This window comes from Cryptotermes secundus, unplaced genomic scaffold (genome assembly GCF_002891405.2).
Source record: "Cryptotermes secundus unplaced genomic scaffold, Csec_1.0 scaffold1133, whole genome shotgun sequence".
Lineage (NCBI taxonomy): Eukaryota > Metazoa > Arthropoda > Insecta > Blattodea > Kalotermitidae > Cryptotermes > Cryptotermes secundus.
In genome coordinates, this window is record NW_019728510.1 from 215,040 (window position 1) to 233,345 (window position 18,306).

General features: G+C 36.7%; 1 protein-coding gene and 1 pseudogene across 4 annotated transcripts in view; one reads left to right on the forward strand and one right to left on the reverse strand.

Annotated features, from left to right (window-relative positions):
* Positions 1–3,313, reverse strand: part of LOC111865264 (DNA damage-regulated autophagy modulator protein 2) — an 18,973-nt gene extending 15,660 nt beyond the window's left edge. Inside the window, exons 1-2 of one of the 4 annotated variants that reach the window (XM_033751753.1) lie at positions 3,070–3,313; positions 462–608 (exon numbers count right to left, since the gene is read on the reverse strand). Coding sequence is in view for 1 of the 4 variants with exons in the window: in XM_033751752.1 (XP_033607643.1) it covers positions 3,070–3,077 (8 nt within the window). In the remaining 3 variants the exon portion in view is untranslated. Of the gene's footprint in view, positions 1–461; positions 609–2,835; positions 2,886–3,069 lie in introns of those variants that run through there. The other 3 variants (XM_033751754.1, XM_033751752.1, XM_033751755.1) reach the window with 3 other exon arrangements.
* A 396-nt stretch (positions 3,314–3,709) lies between these two features.
* LOC111865265 lies at positions 3,710–18,306 on the forward strand (annotated as a pseudogene).

Here is an 18,306-nt window from a genome sequence, read left to right on the forward strand (position 1 = left end):
TGAGATTCTATGATGTACATACAAAACTTCATAAAGATTGGTTCAGGCATTCAAAAGTTAATAAATATATATATATATATATATACAGACACACAGACAGTAAGGTGATACCATAAGCCTACTTTTATTTTTAAAAAATAAGGAACGTAGGCTAATAATATGTGGAATTTAGAGCTGAATCGAAAGTTGTTGTGAAAATTAACTTCTTGTTTAATTTAAATACAAACATGAAGTGCACATGCATATGCACATCGTAAAGTTGTGTATACTACACGATAGAAACACTTCGTACATTGTCATGCATTCTCTTAAATGGTATTCTATTATTTGAATGTCAAATGTCTTGCCGTGTACTCTAAGAGTATTGAGCAATAGAATTAGATTCTACATAGATTAATACAGTTTATGTCCTTATGGAATTTATTTAATAAACATTTTAATATATATTCTCATGTACTCACGTGTCTTCCACGTAGTTTCTTCTCTTCAGGATTTCGAACTAAAATTTGTATTCGTATCTCATCGTTCCCATGAGTGTTATATTATGAGATGTTCCGCCCATCTAATTTTCTTTTATTTTATTATTCTAGTAATGTTTGGTGGATATTCTGCCAAAATGAAATAAGATCAGTTATTGGACACATTTTCATCTATTAATGAAACTGCTTCCATATTTATGAAATTATTTCATTACTATACATACATCTAACTTTTTGAAGGACGACGTTCATGCAAGTAATAACTCATTTGAAGGTTCAGTTCGCAACTCTTAGAAAACACTGTGTCACCACTACAAAACCAGTCGGTGAATGCTGTTTGGGGAAATCTGTTGTTCTGATATTCTCATCTAATCCATAAATAGACTGTGTGGAGAAAAAGCTCAGTTTCAGATATTATATGAGGTAATACATAACCTGTCAGTGTGCTTTAAGGAATTAAATACACGTAATTTTATAAATTTTATAATTTTATAAAAAATATCATGAAGGTTCAATGTACAAGTATAGGGCTTCGGTGTATCATATGTCAAAGCAATCCATCATGTTATTATTGAACTTACGAATCTATATTTTAATCATAAAGTCAGTTTCTTCAAATTATGACGTTTCTGAGGTAAAAAGTAAAAAAGTAAAGCTATCCCTGTAATACGCCGTGAAGGCCCATAGGGTTGTGAGACGTTGAGGGTCCCACATTATCTAGACAATCGGCTCAAAGTTGGCGGTAAGGTTGTCAGCCTTACGCGCCGGCCGCGCTTTACTCGCCAGGAAAATTATTTAATTAATTCCTGGTACTCATTTCTGTTAGAGGCTGAGTCGACCCGAGGGCCATAGTGTGGCTGGAAGGATTAGGTCAGTTGAAAAGAATCCAATGACCTCATCGTGACTTGAACCCGTGACCTTCTGGCTTGTAGCATAACCCCTCAACCACTACACTACCACGTGTTCCTGCTCAAATATTGGCCGGAGCACCAACGATCCTGCCTGAATTTTCTCGTGGTTTTGCACATACCCTCTAGTCATATGCTTGGATAGTAGTACTTCATATTAAGCACGGCTATTTCTTTCTACATTAGTTCCTGTTCATCATTCGCTGTTCATCTTACCATTCGGCGCTAAAGAGTCTGAGCGACTGACAGCCTCCTTAAATTAAGTACAACTGCCTTTTAAGTCTGGAAACATAGGAAAATGGATTATAATTATTCATATCCTCCTTTTACAAAAACAATTTTTTGTGCGGTGTCTTGAGTTAATGAACGCGTTTCGACATAACAACATTATCGTCCAATGTAGCACGATTTTCACGTCCGTGTTCAGAAACGTATTCTCTCTTCGGAATTTCCACTTCGTATTTATGAGATTTAACGCAACCCCAGAAAATGAACCCAGCACCAAATGTTGGGAAACTGTTTATTCAGCCAGTTACTCGCTATTATACGTGTTATTTCACGTCTCTGTGTCTCCAGGCTTAATCGACATTCTGCATAAACAGAGAGATAAATATGAAGATAGATGCATGAGTATCTGAAGTGGGGTTATGGCTTTAGAAGGAGGGTTTTAATTAACATATTCGAGAACACTAAGAAGTGCAACATCAGCCATTTCATATTCATCGCTTCTCTGTATATCAGTTCTCAACAGCCTGATTCATGTGTGTTGCAGATTGTAGATGTATTCCGGTGTTTGTAAGGATTCCTATTTGCAAAAGAGCTTCCAATAATCTTTGGTTCATGTAGCACGCGCCATACAGATGCATACAGACAGACACGACGAAGCTAATGGTTAACTATAAGTTACGAAAGAGTGTGGAGGTCAAGCTCCATGCATTCTACAACTCCGCATTATAAACAGGGGCGTTTCCAGGATCTGGGCACCAGAAAACTTGCTTACAGACATACGTTTAAGCCAATTACTAATATTTTTGCGGATACCTGAGGCTGCGTCTCTCTATATTGAAATATAGACAGCGTTGTATTCGTATAATAATGTGAATATTTAGTATATTTCCTCATTTAATTTTATATATTTGTTTTTAATATGGAGGGAGATTCCCGATTTACCTCCCGATGCCCACCCGATGGTTTTAGATGGATGTATATAGTGAGTTTCACATTAGGGCCACTTCATCCCTAAGGGAAATCCCAATTGGATAGGAGGTTGGGCGATGCCTTCGCGTGTTGCTAACCTAATGAAACACGCGACTGTTGGAAGCTTGAGAAATACGAGTGTAACAAGTATCGTGGCTCTGACGAGATTTTGACAAAGGTGTTATATTTATTTCTGAAACATTAAAAAGTCTATATAAATCTTAATATTATTAATCAAAACAGCAACATACCTCAAGCCGCCAACGGAGAGTTCAGATCTTATTCGAGTCTACTAATCTTACCATTAATAATTGTACTGATAGAATAAGATTATCTTCGGAATTACAGCTTACACAGAAGATCCTTATCATACACAATACTGATAACTTCAGTACAAATTACTGCAAACTAACTGTTGATAACAATGTATGAAACAAACCCACTTATCCTCAGCAATGTGACACTTGTAACATGACAATTTGTACCTGGGCATGAAATGTAGATCACATGGGGCATCTTCGCCCTTCCTTCCGTTTCATCCCCCTTCCCCTTCGGTAGGATTATCATTGGCCATCACATCATAGTATGTGCACTGTTTATTTACTCATGTATTTATTTTATCTTCGTAGATTTCACGCGTAGCTAGGAATGTGCAGAAAAACACACTGTAAAAAAGAAAGTGGCACAGATTAACGAAATAATCAATCCTCTAAAAATAATAATTTCTATAAATATAAAACCTAGGTTTCATAAAATCACAGCTAAACTCACATAATTCTTTGGATCCGAACTATGGACTATAAAAAAAAAAAGAAGAGAAAATATAAAACAATGAAAAAGTAGATGTTCAAGAAATGCAATTCTTAGACTACTGAATAAGTTTTCAAGAAGAAGCCATATTTCGAACAACATTAAAAGGAATATTCGCCTTGGGAATGACAGCATCGTGGAAGATATCGGAAGATACAAACAATGGAGAGACAATCTATTACACACATACAGACATGCATAGATATGTACATACATACATACACACACATGCATAGATACGTACGTACATACATACTGTACTCGTATATACATACAATCTGTGGATCCAAAGGTAGTCAAGAATTAACGTAGGATATGGAATAATTCATTGAGAACTGACAACGCTAAACTCCCGAACATAGGATATTATTATAGACCTAAATTGATGAGAGGTAGTGGACAACAGAAGAATAAGAAGATATTTAATGCTGTTTTACGACGTCGTAAAAATTCAAAAATCCGCCCCTATATGTGTCGGTTGATAACGTTGTCCGAACATTGTCATCTGTACTGTTACTATATGTACTGTAAGCCGTGAACAATTTCTCTGGGAGGAACGAACTTGTACAACTTTGCAAGCAGAGGTTGTGCATAGTGGTGTGGAGATCGGTGGAAATGAAGCCTGTGTGCGCAATATTATTTATGTCTTTATGGTCTTTATACCGCTTAAGCCGGGTTTGTGCGACCGTGTGCGTCTGTCATTCTTTGACTCATCCACGTGACAGGCCCAGTGGTTAGGATTATACAAGAGTACAAGAGTGTATGTAGAGTGAACGTAATTTATTCAGAGTGAATTTATTGTTTTCAGTATATTATGACTGCAGTAGTACAATCAGAGGTAAATAAATTTTAAAGTGTGGAATGTGTATGTTATTTCTTAAAGTATGTGTATTTTTGGTTAATACATAAGGTAGTTATGAAACCTAACCTATAAAACTTTCATAGATCACAAGTGACTCTACAGCAATTGGAACGGCAGTTCATTAAAGTGACTTCATTTATATGAATCCAGCTCATATTTATTTCCTGTTTAATATTGTCTTGCCAGTTTACGACTAGGTTTTCCATATTCTTTTTCAAGTTTTGTTAAATCTATGTTGGAATTAGAGGTTCTCACGGCGGCACTATGAAGATGGGATAGAATGTCGTGTAGTTTTGTTGTCAGGTATCAACATTCGGGAGAAATATACTGACTCCATTTTCAAGCAGAAGAGTTACCAAACTACATGGTATCACGTCCCATATGACAGTAATCATTTTATATGTGCTTCTCATCCACGCATGTTACTTGTCCCACCCACACCGCCCTTTATTCAAATCAGCATAATATTTATGATGAAGACAAATTTTGATATTTATGCATTCTTTCTCCCGTGTTTTCCCCATCATGTAGGTCCAGACACATTCAGTATTTTGGAAAGTATGTAATGTGGTCAGTGTTCGTGGCTGCAGATCCAGAGGTCCGGGTTCGATTCCCAGCGCTACCAGATTTTTTTTTTTTTTGGAGAAGTAGTGGGTCTGGAACGGAGTTCACTGAGCCTCGTGATGATAATTGAGGAGCTATTTCAAGGAAATAGCGGCTCCGGTCTAGAAACCGAAATTAACGGCCGTGGGGATTCGTTGTGCAGACCACGCAACACCCTATATCCACAAAAGTTGCCACTAAACTTCGCTGACAAGCGGCGGTCGCTTGGTCGGTATAGTTTGCTTGTGGACTAAAATCACGGAGTTTATAGTTTTAGTTTATGTAATGTATATTCTTCTCGTTTGGTAAGAGATTGAGTTCATACTGATACAAAATAAGTGATATGTTTGCATCTTTAGGAGTGGTTTTACATCCTTGAGGTTGAGTAGGCTGCTGAAAGCCCCTTACCATAAAAGACTAACATGTTATGAAATTTCACAAAGGTCCTCAGACTCTTCATATTTAGGAAAGTAAGTCTCTTTTCAGGAACATCCAAGGAATTTGATTCCTGAGTTATGTCGGCTTTTCTATAATCTTGGCTGTGTAACAGGAACAGGTGGAGGAATAAGTATAAAACATGAGTAAGTTATGCAGATATTTTGTTTACATTTTTTAAGTATATAATGAGTGATGGAATGTGGGAGTAACAAAAATATGATGACTGACCATGTTCGAGCCTACCCAACTTCTTTCTTTTTAACTCATTTCTGACCATGTACAATGTGGCTTGAGGTACAGACTTCTACCCCATAGCAAAATGTGCTAAATGTTGTGTCTGATCAGAATCTGAAACACAATATACATAAACATGAATTATAACTTGAACAAGAATTATAATTCGTTACCTTCATTTTATCTACATGTAGTTGTAAGAAAAGTCAAGTTCAGTGTATCTAAATGTTCCAAAATGTTGGTGTAATTCACTTGTGAAAAACACGTGAGCAGGCCTATTTTTCATTAGGTGAATTTGTTTTTATTATTATTATTATTATTTTACTGCCATTGGGTGTTCACCCAGTGGCAGTAGAACTTACACTGATACAGACAAGGAAAGTCTATAACATAAGGGAACAATACAATACGGTAAACAAGGTACACACAGTGCAAATCCAAACATATAAAGTTATAAAAGGGAATGTGCTTGTGTTCGTTTCACTGCACTCGAACAAGGACACTTCACATTACTTCACTTGATTCATTTAACTCCGCCTAAGGCCTCTGTACTTGTAACAGCTTTCCTAACCCTCTTTCTAAAAGTGTTTAGTTTACAGGGGAAAGATGCTAGTATGCCTGCAGGTAAACTCTTCCAATCCTTTATGGTCTTATTTACAAAGGACTATTTGCCAACATCTGTTCTTTGTTTCCTGCTTCTGACTTTCCAAATATGATCGTCCCTGCTCAGGTAGCATGGATTAAGCGAGCTATCCCTTATCGCTTTCCAAACCAGGCTCCTGGTGTATGCCTTGTAAAGGGCACACAGATGGGCCATCAATCTATGCTGTGTCAAGAGTTTCCCAATCAGATCCATCTGTAGGATTTGCAAATTTAGCCGCTCTTCTTTGTACCCAATTTAAAGCGCTAACCTGCCATTCTCTGTATGGGTCCCAAAATATCGAACCATATTCAAGTATCAGTCTCAGTAATGACATATAGGCTAGACGTTTCTTGTTATTATTGCCCTGGTTCAGTATACGCATTATTAAATGAAGACCCTTCCATGCTTTTCTTAGTGCATAGTTTACATGATCTGCCCATCTTAGATCACTCCATATGATTATTCCTAGATACTTAAAGGTATTTACCTCCAGAATTAGTTGGCCCCCAAAATGATACGTTAGACGATCCTTCACCCTAGCTCTCGTGAAACTTATCGCTTTACTCTTATTAGGATTTTTCTTCATTTCATTTACTACCGCCCATTCCCCTAATTTATTTAGATGCGTTTGCAGCTTGCCAATGTCACAGCTATCCAGTATTTTCCTGTATATTATGCAGTCATCTGTGAATAACTGTATATTTGAGTCAATGTCCCTTGTTTGTCGTAATTGATTGTTTATCACAAAAAAGTAGATATGTTGCTTTGTGTAAGTAAAATGGGATCCTAATCTGCAAGCTGTACAGGTCTTTCTGCTTTCAAAACCATGTTAGTTCATGTGGAATATAAGGTGGAAAAGATAGAGGGAAACACCCATTTAAGGTTTCTATGGAAAGTGATGGTTTGAACACTAAAAAGTAAAAGTAAAGTAAAGGTATCCCTGTAACAGGCCGTGGAGGCCCATTGGGTTATGAGATGTTGAGGATCCCACATTTTTTTAGGCAATCAGCTCATAGATGGCATCAAGGTTGTCAGCCCTATGCACTGGCCGCCCTTTACCCCCATGAATATTCCAATAGTATTCCTTGTACTCATTTGTATTAGAGGCTGAGTTAACCCCAGGGCCATAGTATGGCCCTGGGGTTAACTCAGTCAATTGAATAAAAATCCAGTTACCTCATTGGGACTTCAACCCGCGACCTTCTGGCTTGTAGCATAGTGGCTCAACCAACTATGCTACTGCATGCCCTGGTTTGAACACTAGTCTGAGGAATATCTGAAATGAAGGAAGCTTATCACTGAGATTATTGATTGGGGATAATTTACATCTAATACAAAATTAAGCAAAACCTTGAATTCAGGAACAATAAATAGTGGTGTCACTATAGTTAACAAGTTTTCTAACTTCTGAAATTTCTCCTGACATTCTTGCAGTCTGCATGAGCCACTGGACTTTATACAGCATCATGAAGTAACATGAGAATTAGTTGCACATTGTGATCTTATAGAAATTGAATGTTTATATGTATACTTATTTTAATCGTTATGTATGTCCTTTGGCAGAGGCAAAATATACATTGCTCCATCTGGTGTTCAGAAGGAACGTATATTACCAGAGGATCTGTTTGTACAGGACATGGATGGACAAGATTTAGAGCTTCCTCCACCAGAGAAGAAGCTGAAGAAGAGTCAGTGTACGCCACTGTTTATGTGTGCTTACACAGGTAGGAAATAAGACTGCTCAGTTTTGTACATGCCACCATACTTCTTCCTGAAGAGCAAACTAGAACACATGTGAGAGGTTCCATTGTGTATTACTGTAATATTTATAATACTATGACAAAATGACTGACAAAGACAGTCATTGCTTCATAACCCATTGATAAACAAGCCTCCACAACAGATAAACATGCAACAATAAAGGAACTGCTGGAAACAACGTTTTCTATTTGGTCTAACCAAAGAGTATATAGTGAGTTGTCATCAGTAGTAGTTGATGGTGGAGACAGTAAAATATAATCTTCAGTCCCACAGGACTGGGACCTGAGAATGACTGCACTGGCGAGGGCCAGCAGCAGTTGTAAATGACACATCCATCCTCTTGTTAGATAGGGCGCCCCACATCAACAAACCTGAAACTTTCTGACAGTAACAAAAATCTAGTTCGAGCCTCAGGTGGAGCTTGACACTGAGACAGACTGGCCATCTGTCTGACGGCCATAACATTACTATATCCTGGGAAAGTTGAGCCACCCATTTGGAGATGATAAAGGTGAAACTGGAAGGCAGCATTGTAATCAGATATGTTATCATAAAAGTGAATAGCTAGGACAGTCTGGAAAAGCACCAAAGTTCCTTCTTCACTAGATGTTAAGTTTGCTTTAACCAATCGATTTGAACCTCTAGCTATGCTAGGGCCTCAGACTGATGGTGACACTATAGATCAGCCTGTGTTAGAGGCTAAGCCTAAGCATAAGCGTAAGATTCTAGTGCTGGGTAGCAGTCATGGTAGGGGTATTGGGCAGAGGCTACAGAAAGCAATGGGAGATGCATATGCTGTGACCAGCATATTCAAGCCCAATGCTGATCTGAGCAATGTCACTGGGGACATTGGAAAATTGTGCAAAGGTTTTAGTAAAGAAGATCAGGTAGTTATAGTTGGGGGGCCAGGTAACAGTTTGGAGAGAAACCTCAATTATCAAATTGAGAAAGATTTAAGTGACATTGCCCAGAAAACTAGTCACACCAATGTGAGGTTTGTTGGTCTTCTCTGGCGACATGACAAGCCATGGATTAACAGGTGTGTAAGGGAGATTAATCTTCGGCTTGAGCGTTCGCTTGTGGAGGTCGGCGCGGCCCACATTGATGCGATTGATGTCTCTTCAATATTGAGGAGCGAACATACTGTCCATGGTTTGCATCTTAATCCTCGAGGCAAGGACAAGCTGACGCGACTCATTGCAGAGAGCATTAAGGGCAGACACATTCCAGTTGTCATGGGTGTTCAGAATCATTTTTTAGGATAAAGAGTGCAAGTAAAGTTTATCAAGTAAAAGAAATTGCAAAAGAAACTAATCTTTCAGACAATAATGTTAGTGAACCAATAGAAATCGGAAAAGGTAATTGCAGTCTACTAAATTCAGTGAATAATAAAGTACTAAGAATATTCCATCAGAATATAAGAGGATTGAGAAACAAAACAAATGAACTAATAAGCTCCATGAATTCAAATCTTCCACACATACTGTGCCTTACTGAACATCACATGAAACAGCTGGAATTAGAACATCTTCACTTAGAAAATTATAATTTAGGTGCTAGATACTGTAGGAAAACACTGGAGAAAGGAGGAGTGAGTATTTTTGTACATGAAAACCTAAAATTTACTAAAATAAATTTAGAAGATTATTGCAAAGACCAGGATCTGGAAGCATGTGCTCTAAAGTTAGACTCTCCTTTTTCTAATATTTGTATACTGACTTTATATAGAGCCCCATCTGGAAACTTCGATCACTTTATAAATAGATTAGAAACCATCCTAAATGTACTGCATAGTTCAAAAGTTGAATTTATAATTTGTGGTGATATAAATATAAACTATCTCATCGACAGTAATAGGAAACTAAATTTAGACTCTTTGTTATCATCTTACAATCTCTCCAGTACTGTTAACTTTCCCACAAGAGTTCAAAATAATTCTAGTTCAGCGATAGATAATATATTCATTGATAACTCAAAATTAAGAGACTATACTGTAGGACCCTTTATAAATGGCTTATCCGATCATGATGCTCAACTCATAGAAATAAATAATATTGACCTTCAGCCCAGTAATCAACAATATCAAACAGTAAGGAAAATCAACAAGCATACGATGGCAGATTTTGTCACAAAATTAAGTAATGAATCATGGGACAATGTATTTGACAGCAATAATATTGATTCTAAATTTAATTGCTTTCTGAACACATACTTGAGGATCTTTTATTCAAGCTTTCCCTTAAAAATAGTCAAAAATGAAAATAAAAACAAATCCACCTGGATAACAATTGGAATAAAAACTTCATGTAAACACAAAAGACAACTATATTTGGCCAGTAGGGACAGTAATGATCCAAGACTAAAAAGTCACTACAAAATGTACTGTAAAATTTTGTCAAAAGTCATTAAAGAAGCCAAACAGAATAACTATAACAGCCAAATTCTAAAATCAAACAATAAAATTAAAACCACCTGGGATATTGTGAAAGTTGAATCAGGAAAGAAATCTGTTAATGAAGACGTACAAAGTTTGAATATTGAAGGGAAGTCCACTAACAATCCACAAGCTATCGCAAGTGCATTTAATGAATATTTCCTTTCATTAGCTGAGAAAACATATTCCAATAATAATAATAATAATAATAATAATAATAATAATAATCCAATATACTATCTGTCTCGTGCCTTTAACAATTCATTTCCAAATATCAATCTCAAATTCTCAACAAGGAAGGAAATTGAAAACATTATTAAATCCCTTAAGCCCAAAAATTCACATGGATATGATGAAATCTCTACCAAATTACTTAAAGCAAGCTCTGTTTACATCAGTTCACCCTTGAATCATCTATGTAATAAATCTTTATCATCAGGTACTTTTCCTCAACGCTTAAAATACGCTGTAATGAAACCACTTTTTAAAAAAGGAGAGAGAAAATGCATCTCTAATTACAGACCAATATCCATATTGACTTCATTCTCAAAAGTCTTTGAAAAAGTTATGTATAATAGACTACTTGAACACTTAAATTCTAACAACATATTAGTCAAAGAGCAATTTGGATTTAGGAAAGACCTAACAACAGAAAAAGCAACCTATGAACTAACTAACGATATTTTAAGTGCTCTCAATGACAGATTAATTGTGGGAGGGATTTTCTGTGATCTAGCAAAAGCTTTCGATTGTGTTAATCATGATATCTTACTATCGAAATTAAATTTCTATGGAATAACTGGCAAAGCTAATGAATGGATCAAATCATACCTCAAAAACAGGTATCAAAGAGTTGAAATAAATAATAAAAACTCCAGTCATAATGCATTTTCAAACTGGGGAATTATAAAGCACGGTGTTCCACAAGGATCAATTTTAGGTCCCTTACTTTTTCTTCTCTACATAAATGATCTATCTAAAACCATCAACAATAAATCTAAACCAATTCTATATGCAGATGACACTAGTATAATATTTAAGAACTCTAAATTTGAAAACTTTAAAAATGACATAAATATTGTATTTGAAGCCTTAAACAGATGGTTCGAAGCCAATTTACTCTCATTAAATTTTGATAAAACCCATTACATATCATTCACAACTAAAAACAACCACCAAATTGATCTGGACATCAGTTATGCCAACAAATTAATCTGTAAAGTACTTGATACAAAATTCCTTGGAATACATGTAGACAGTACACTGTCTTGGAAAATACATATTGAACAAATTATACCTAAATTAAATGCAGCTTGCTATGCGATGAGATCAATTAAGCCTTTTATGTCACAGGAAACATTGAAGATGGTTTACCATGCCTACTTTCATTCTGTTATGAACTATGGATTAATATTTTGGGGGAACTCTTCACATAGTGTAATAATTTTTAAAATACAAAAGAATATAATTAGAATCATTACAGGATGTAGAAGTAGAGATTCATGTAGAGAATTATTTAAGAAATTAAAAATTCTACCTCTTCAATCGCAATACATATTATCGCTTCTCTTATTTGTTGTTTACAACAAAGATAAATTCAAATTAAATTCTGATGTCTATAACATGAATACTAGACAAAAATATAACTTCCACCTACCCTCATCAACTTTATCAGTATATCAAAAAGGAGTCTACTTTACTGGCATAAAAGTGTTCAACAATCTGCCACAAAGTATTAAAAACTTGGGCAATGATACTAAAAAGTTTAAATCAGAGTTAAAGAATTATCTACATGCTCATTCCTTCTACTCTTTAGATGAATACTTCAATGTAAATAGAGAATGATGTAAAATTAAGTTATATTAATTTTCAAGCTAAAATTGCCAGTACTTATGTATGTAACCTTTTGACTTGTTCTGTATCCAAAGGTACTAACCTGCTTAGGATTTATAGAATGTAAATAAATTCAGTTCAATTCAATTCAATGAACTATTATGATAATGCATGACTGAGAGAATAATTCAGATCAGGGTTTCTATTAAAACTATAATAATTCTTAGTACCATGCCATTAAGGCATGTAGTTGATATGGAGTTAAATCTTCACACATTCTTAAGGCTCCCACACACAGACGCGATACGATTCGGGACGATATAGCACTCCGGACGAAAGCGGTTGTTTACCGAGTGGGCCGCGCACACCGCCGCGACACTCGGGAACCTCGGGAATCTCTGACACCCGATAACCAGTTGGCCATGACTCACACTCAATCAGTATCTATACGTACGTGAACGACAACTTCTTCCTCCAAAGACGGATCCATGAGTATTTACCGCTGCGATACCGAGCGGTTTACCGAGTGCGCTCGGTAGACCGAAATACCGAGGCGATATACCGACTGCGATAATATCGCGTTCCTCGGAGTACCGCGCCAGTGTGCGGGCCTCCATTTACCGCAATGTAATTAGATATCGTCCCGTACCGTACCGAGCTGAGTATCGCGTCTGTGTGTGGGAGCCTTTAATCTCAGTACCAGTCATATTTTTTTTATACCTCAAGAAAGACAGCCTATCACTTATTGATTAAATACTAATAACGCTTGATTAGAAAGACAGAACTTATTAACTTCACAATCAAAATTTTTGAGACTAAGAATTTATTGTTGCTGTGTAGTTAATTTTTTTTATGATACCATATAGAGACAGTTCAGCCACCATATTAAATCCACAGTCCCTGTTACTGGGGAACACAAGTTCGATAAAAGTAGGTATAAATTTTTTTGTGTTGGCTACATTTTGGCAGTAGACCATGACTAGTATTGTCAGCTTATGTAACGTATATCAATGAAAAGTAATACGTTGTGCGTTCAAGTTCTAAGGTCTCTGATTTTTTTCTCATACAATAATCATACAAAAAATTTGAACCTTCTGTCACTTTTCAACGTAATCTCCCTGCAGCCGTACACATTTTTCACAATGTCGACGCCATGATTCCATGGCCGCTGCGAACGCTTCTCTAGGAGTCTGTTTTGACCACTGGAAAATTGCTGATGCAATAGTGGATTGAAAAACGGCATCCATGTCTCATCCATTGTCACAGTTGATGAAAAGAAAATCCCATTCATGCCTTCATCACGTGTCAACATCGCCTGGCAAATTGCCATGCGTGCAGCCTTGTGGTCATCCGCCAGAATTAGTGGCACCCACTTGGAGGACACTTTCCGCATTCGCAGGTCTTCATGCAGGATTTTGTGCACAGATCCCACGGAAATGACAACTTTGGAGGTGATGTTTTCCACACTCAATAGGCAATCCTCCAAAATAACTTTCTCAACTTGCTCGACCATGTAGTCAGACCGGCTGGTGCGAGGCCGAGATTGTTTTGGTTCGTTGTCACATGACGTTCGGCCTTCTTTGAGCTGTCGTGCCTACGAACGCACATTTTTCACATTCATGACACAATCACCACACGTCTCACTCAACTGGCGATGAATTTCAGTGGGTGTTACACCACGCAAGTGGAGAAAACGAATGATTACTCGCTGTTCTTGTAACGAAAACATTGCCATTTTAAGTATCAAAAACACTCCTCACTTTCGCCGCTACCACTGGAGTTCTGTGTGCTGTAGAGTGCTGCCATCTCTGTCACGCATTCACAAAGAGTGCACATGTATTTTAAACTTAACCGCATGTGTCTATCTGCTCCCAGTCCTGAGAAAAAAAATCGGAGACCTTAGAACTTGAACGCCCCTCATAGTTTAAGACAGTGTTATATTTAAATAGTTTTATTGGGATTGCTTTTCAGTTAAATTATCCTCAAACATTTCTTGATATTTCTATATGTATAATATAAACTCCGTCATAAATGTAACACTTCATTGTAGTTCTTGTCCCCCTTCTTTCACGCTCCATGTTTCGGCTGGATTCGGCCATCATCAGGTGTATTTCACTTCACGTAGCTGTCAGACTGCACTAAATATTAACATTTAATTTCCAGATTTCTAATCGTTCATTTTCTGTCGTCAGTCGGCACATGATATTCCAAAACTCCCCTCGTCAATTTTGTCAATTGTGTTTTATGAATATTCACATGCCAATTGGTTTAAAATGTTTAAATTCTCATTTAACTTTAATATTTAAAATTTAAATTTTGATTTAAAAACCAAAATCACAGAGATACCTGCTCTATGCTTATATGTGCTGCAGTGGCTACCTCTTGCTTTCAGCACAACTCGTGTGTTATTTTGTGCACAAAATAACACTTGAATACTTGGATGGAAAAGTAGCAGCTCTGCTCTAGAAAACTGAGATTAACATCTGTGGGGATCCATTGCACTGACCACGTGACACCCTCTGTCTGCTAAAGTTGGCACTCACTTCGGCAACAAGCGGCAGTCACTCAGTCGTATAGTTCGCTTGCAGACTAAAGGCCACAGAGTTTGTTTTTTGTTTTGTTTGTATTGATATCATCATTTAAACATTATATGGAGAATCAAACTTCCTCTGAGTGTCTCTGGAGTTGGTAGTTAATGGCACAGTGCAATCCTCTGGAACAATCCTGTCACAATGCCATGGAATAAGCAGAAGAACTTTCATGGAATTTGCACTGCTAAGTATTGTTAACAGAGCCAGTTCTAAGAACAGAATAGAGCAACTATGGTAATGGAAGAATGGAGACTGTTCAGTTTTCATGTTCTCTGCTGTCACAATGTTTTTGTACAAGTTGCAGTAACCCAGAAATTATTGTACAAGTTCGGAGATTATATGATTACAATACTTGGGTTTAAGGTGAAAAAAGAAACATCTCTTAAAGCCTCTGCTACTATGATGCCAATCCCATTTTCATATGATGCATGCTGTTCTCACGAAGTCACTGATCACAGACTGGTGACAGTGCAACACATTTGGTGTGGATTGCCGTAAAGTTCTGTTTTAGTTTTAAAATTTGGCTGTAACATGTTTGATTTGGAGAGTTTTTGTTATCCACTGAAGTTAATTTTATTGTAAACCAATTAATTGATTACTTTTTGTTCATTATTGTGTGTACATCATATGTTTTAGAATGTGGGTGCACACGTTCTGTAACTGGTACACTCTGTTTTGAAGGGAATACGTAATCAGAAACTTGGCCGAAACTACAATTATGATGAAGAACTTGTGATTCCTATAATTGAAAATACCCCATGGGAAGCAGATCTGAAGGACAGGATGGCTCAAGTAATAGAAGAATACCCTCAGACCACAGATGTTCTTGTCAGGCGCCATGGTGTTTGTGTGTGGGGTGACAGTTGGCAACAAACCAAGACAATGTAAGGATTATATCATAGTCCTGTTAGATGTAATTATCTATTGCACTATTTTTACAGCAGAGCTCTATAAGCCTTGTTTCATTACAGGTAATTAGCTATTTAATGTTACCACACATCTTTCATGTTTACTATTAACTGCATTTTTCATATCAGTTTACATAGCATGAGGTTTTGTGTATCAAAATTCACAAAAGTTTCATCCAAAAATCCATTCTGAAGGGGAAAACATGATTTTCTGGCCCCCTGCATACAGTGGAACCCCCATTTAATGTTTCTGTTTAAGATTTTTCCCTGTTTAGTATTCAGATGTAATGATGCCAAGTCAGACTCTGTGTTAAATTATCTCCAAATAAACCTTAAATAGTAAAAGTAGTTTCACTGTACTGTGCCAGTCAAAATATGTAATTTAGCCACAATCTTGCATAGTATTCAACATATTCAATCACAATCTATTTATAGTGATACTTTACATCGTTGTGGTGACCAGCCATTGGCTCTTCTTGTTAAAAAAACGTGTTTATCGCAAGTAGAATGTGGAAGGAATGTATTTTTTCTTCATTTTCAGTATTAGGTCCAATGCTTTTTTCATCTAGTATGTACTCTGGCAAACTCGTAAAAAGTCACACATCTGCAGGTGCATTGTGTGTTTCAGTCTGGAGGCCGAAAAAGAGCATAAGAGTGCTAGCAGACATGTTTTTAGGTGGGGGGGCTGATTAGACCTATTGTGACTTATTAAAAAACAATTACTACAAAGAGGTCCTATCATCATTTCAGATGTCTTACAGAACTTCTCTCTTCTTTTGGAGTGGGTTTTCCCTCCCCACCCAATCCTGTCAGCATATTCCCCCCATGTTGTTTTTATTTTTTTATAATTTATTTGTGGGATCTGTAGTTCTGCCATTTCTTTCTACTCTTACCAATTTTTGTTGTAAATGATTTATACATGTTTATACATCAAGTGTCTTATAAATTCATATTTTTGTAAGCCTAGAAATTTATGATAGTTTGAAAATCTGATTTACAATTCCTGGTATTTTGACAAAATTACAGTTTTTACATTCATGTCCTTTTCTCTTTAATCAGGATATTTTACATCTCAAATTAAAAGTATTGTCATGTGTTGGGTATGTCACGCGACAAATAAATTCATGTGGGTCTCGGATTCAGTGAATCTTTATTGGACACTCACACTTATACACCATACAAGTATTGTCACTTGTGGTATCACGTGGCTTCTGCGACGTCTCGACTAGGTTCCAGCTGTCTTGTATGAAGGCTAGATGTAAACTGTAGTCGTAGCTCTGTCGCTCTCGACTTATGTAGGTGTTACACGGATCGGATGCAAGACACCATTCGCCAAGGTTCAATCTCACTTGTTCGGCAATCCATTGCTTCGGGAATGATCTCTATAGATTACGGCGGTAATGTGTTTTGTCTCATCCATTGGTACTCAATGGCCTTCTACTGTTCATGTCCGGGGAAATGTGTTCGTTGTTTCAGCATCGTCTACGCAGCAGCCCACTGTTATTATGTTGCCATTGAAGTATCTACTCCAAACACGTTACAGTATAAATTAATTACAGTATCCGATCATTAATGCATATCGTGTCTAGCTGTGAAAATTTCGGGGGAGATTTATTTCCATGGAAAATTGTGGATCTGTATTATCCAGACTGTACTCGGTATTTGCAGTTGGCATGATGGTTAATCCCAATTGAAAGATAAATGCAAACAGGATGCAATCTTGTAAAATCACAGAATGAATTCATGTTTGGCTGATAGCCTGTAGAACGTTTCTGTTAAATGAGATGTGACAGTCTCCATTTTTTTGTTTTCTATATATATTATGAATAATAATGGTAAGAGCCTACAGCCTTGTCCCTGCTTGCATTTGGAATCGTAAATGATTTGATTCTCTGGGATGATAAAGTTAATGTTAAAAAAAATTGTAAGTTTGAATAATGAATATTAGTGCTTAAGTTCTTGTTTAGGGTTGAAAAATTGTCACAAATGCCAAGAGTGGGACAATGTGTGCTTATATCTAATGTATTTGCGTTGTCCTGTTTTCTTGCAGGACTGAGTGTTATGACTACCTGTTTGATGTAGCAGTAAAAATGAAGCTGCATGACTTGAATCCACAAGAGACTCCTGAACAGCATGAACTGAAAATTCAGAATGAAGCCAGTGTGCTTAAAAATTGTAAATCAGATCAATACTGACCAAGCCAACTCAGACACACATGAATTAATGTTCATTTGATACTTTGATTGCTGCAGAGTTACAAGTAATAAAAGAGTTTCCAAGGATATTTTATGGAAAACTAAAACAATTATCTGTATTCTAATCACAATGTGTACACAGCATATTATGCCTTCAATTTACCCTGTATGCAGTGGTTCATTTCTCCATGAATTCCTGTTATTCCTTTATATGTGAAAGTTCTGATTTAAAACAGTTGATGGTTTATATCCTAGAAATTATTTTCAGAAAATGCCCTTGTACTTACAATATTTGCTGAAACATTTAAATTTCCATTTTACCTGCATCTAGAGATGGTTAAGAATATTATATTTAAGCATTCTGTTGCACTGTACACGATAAATGATACAAACTCCGTCCCAAGTGCAAG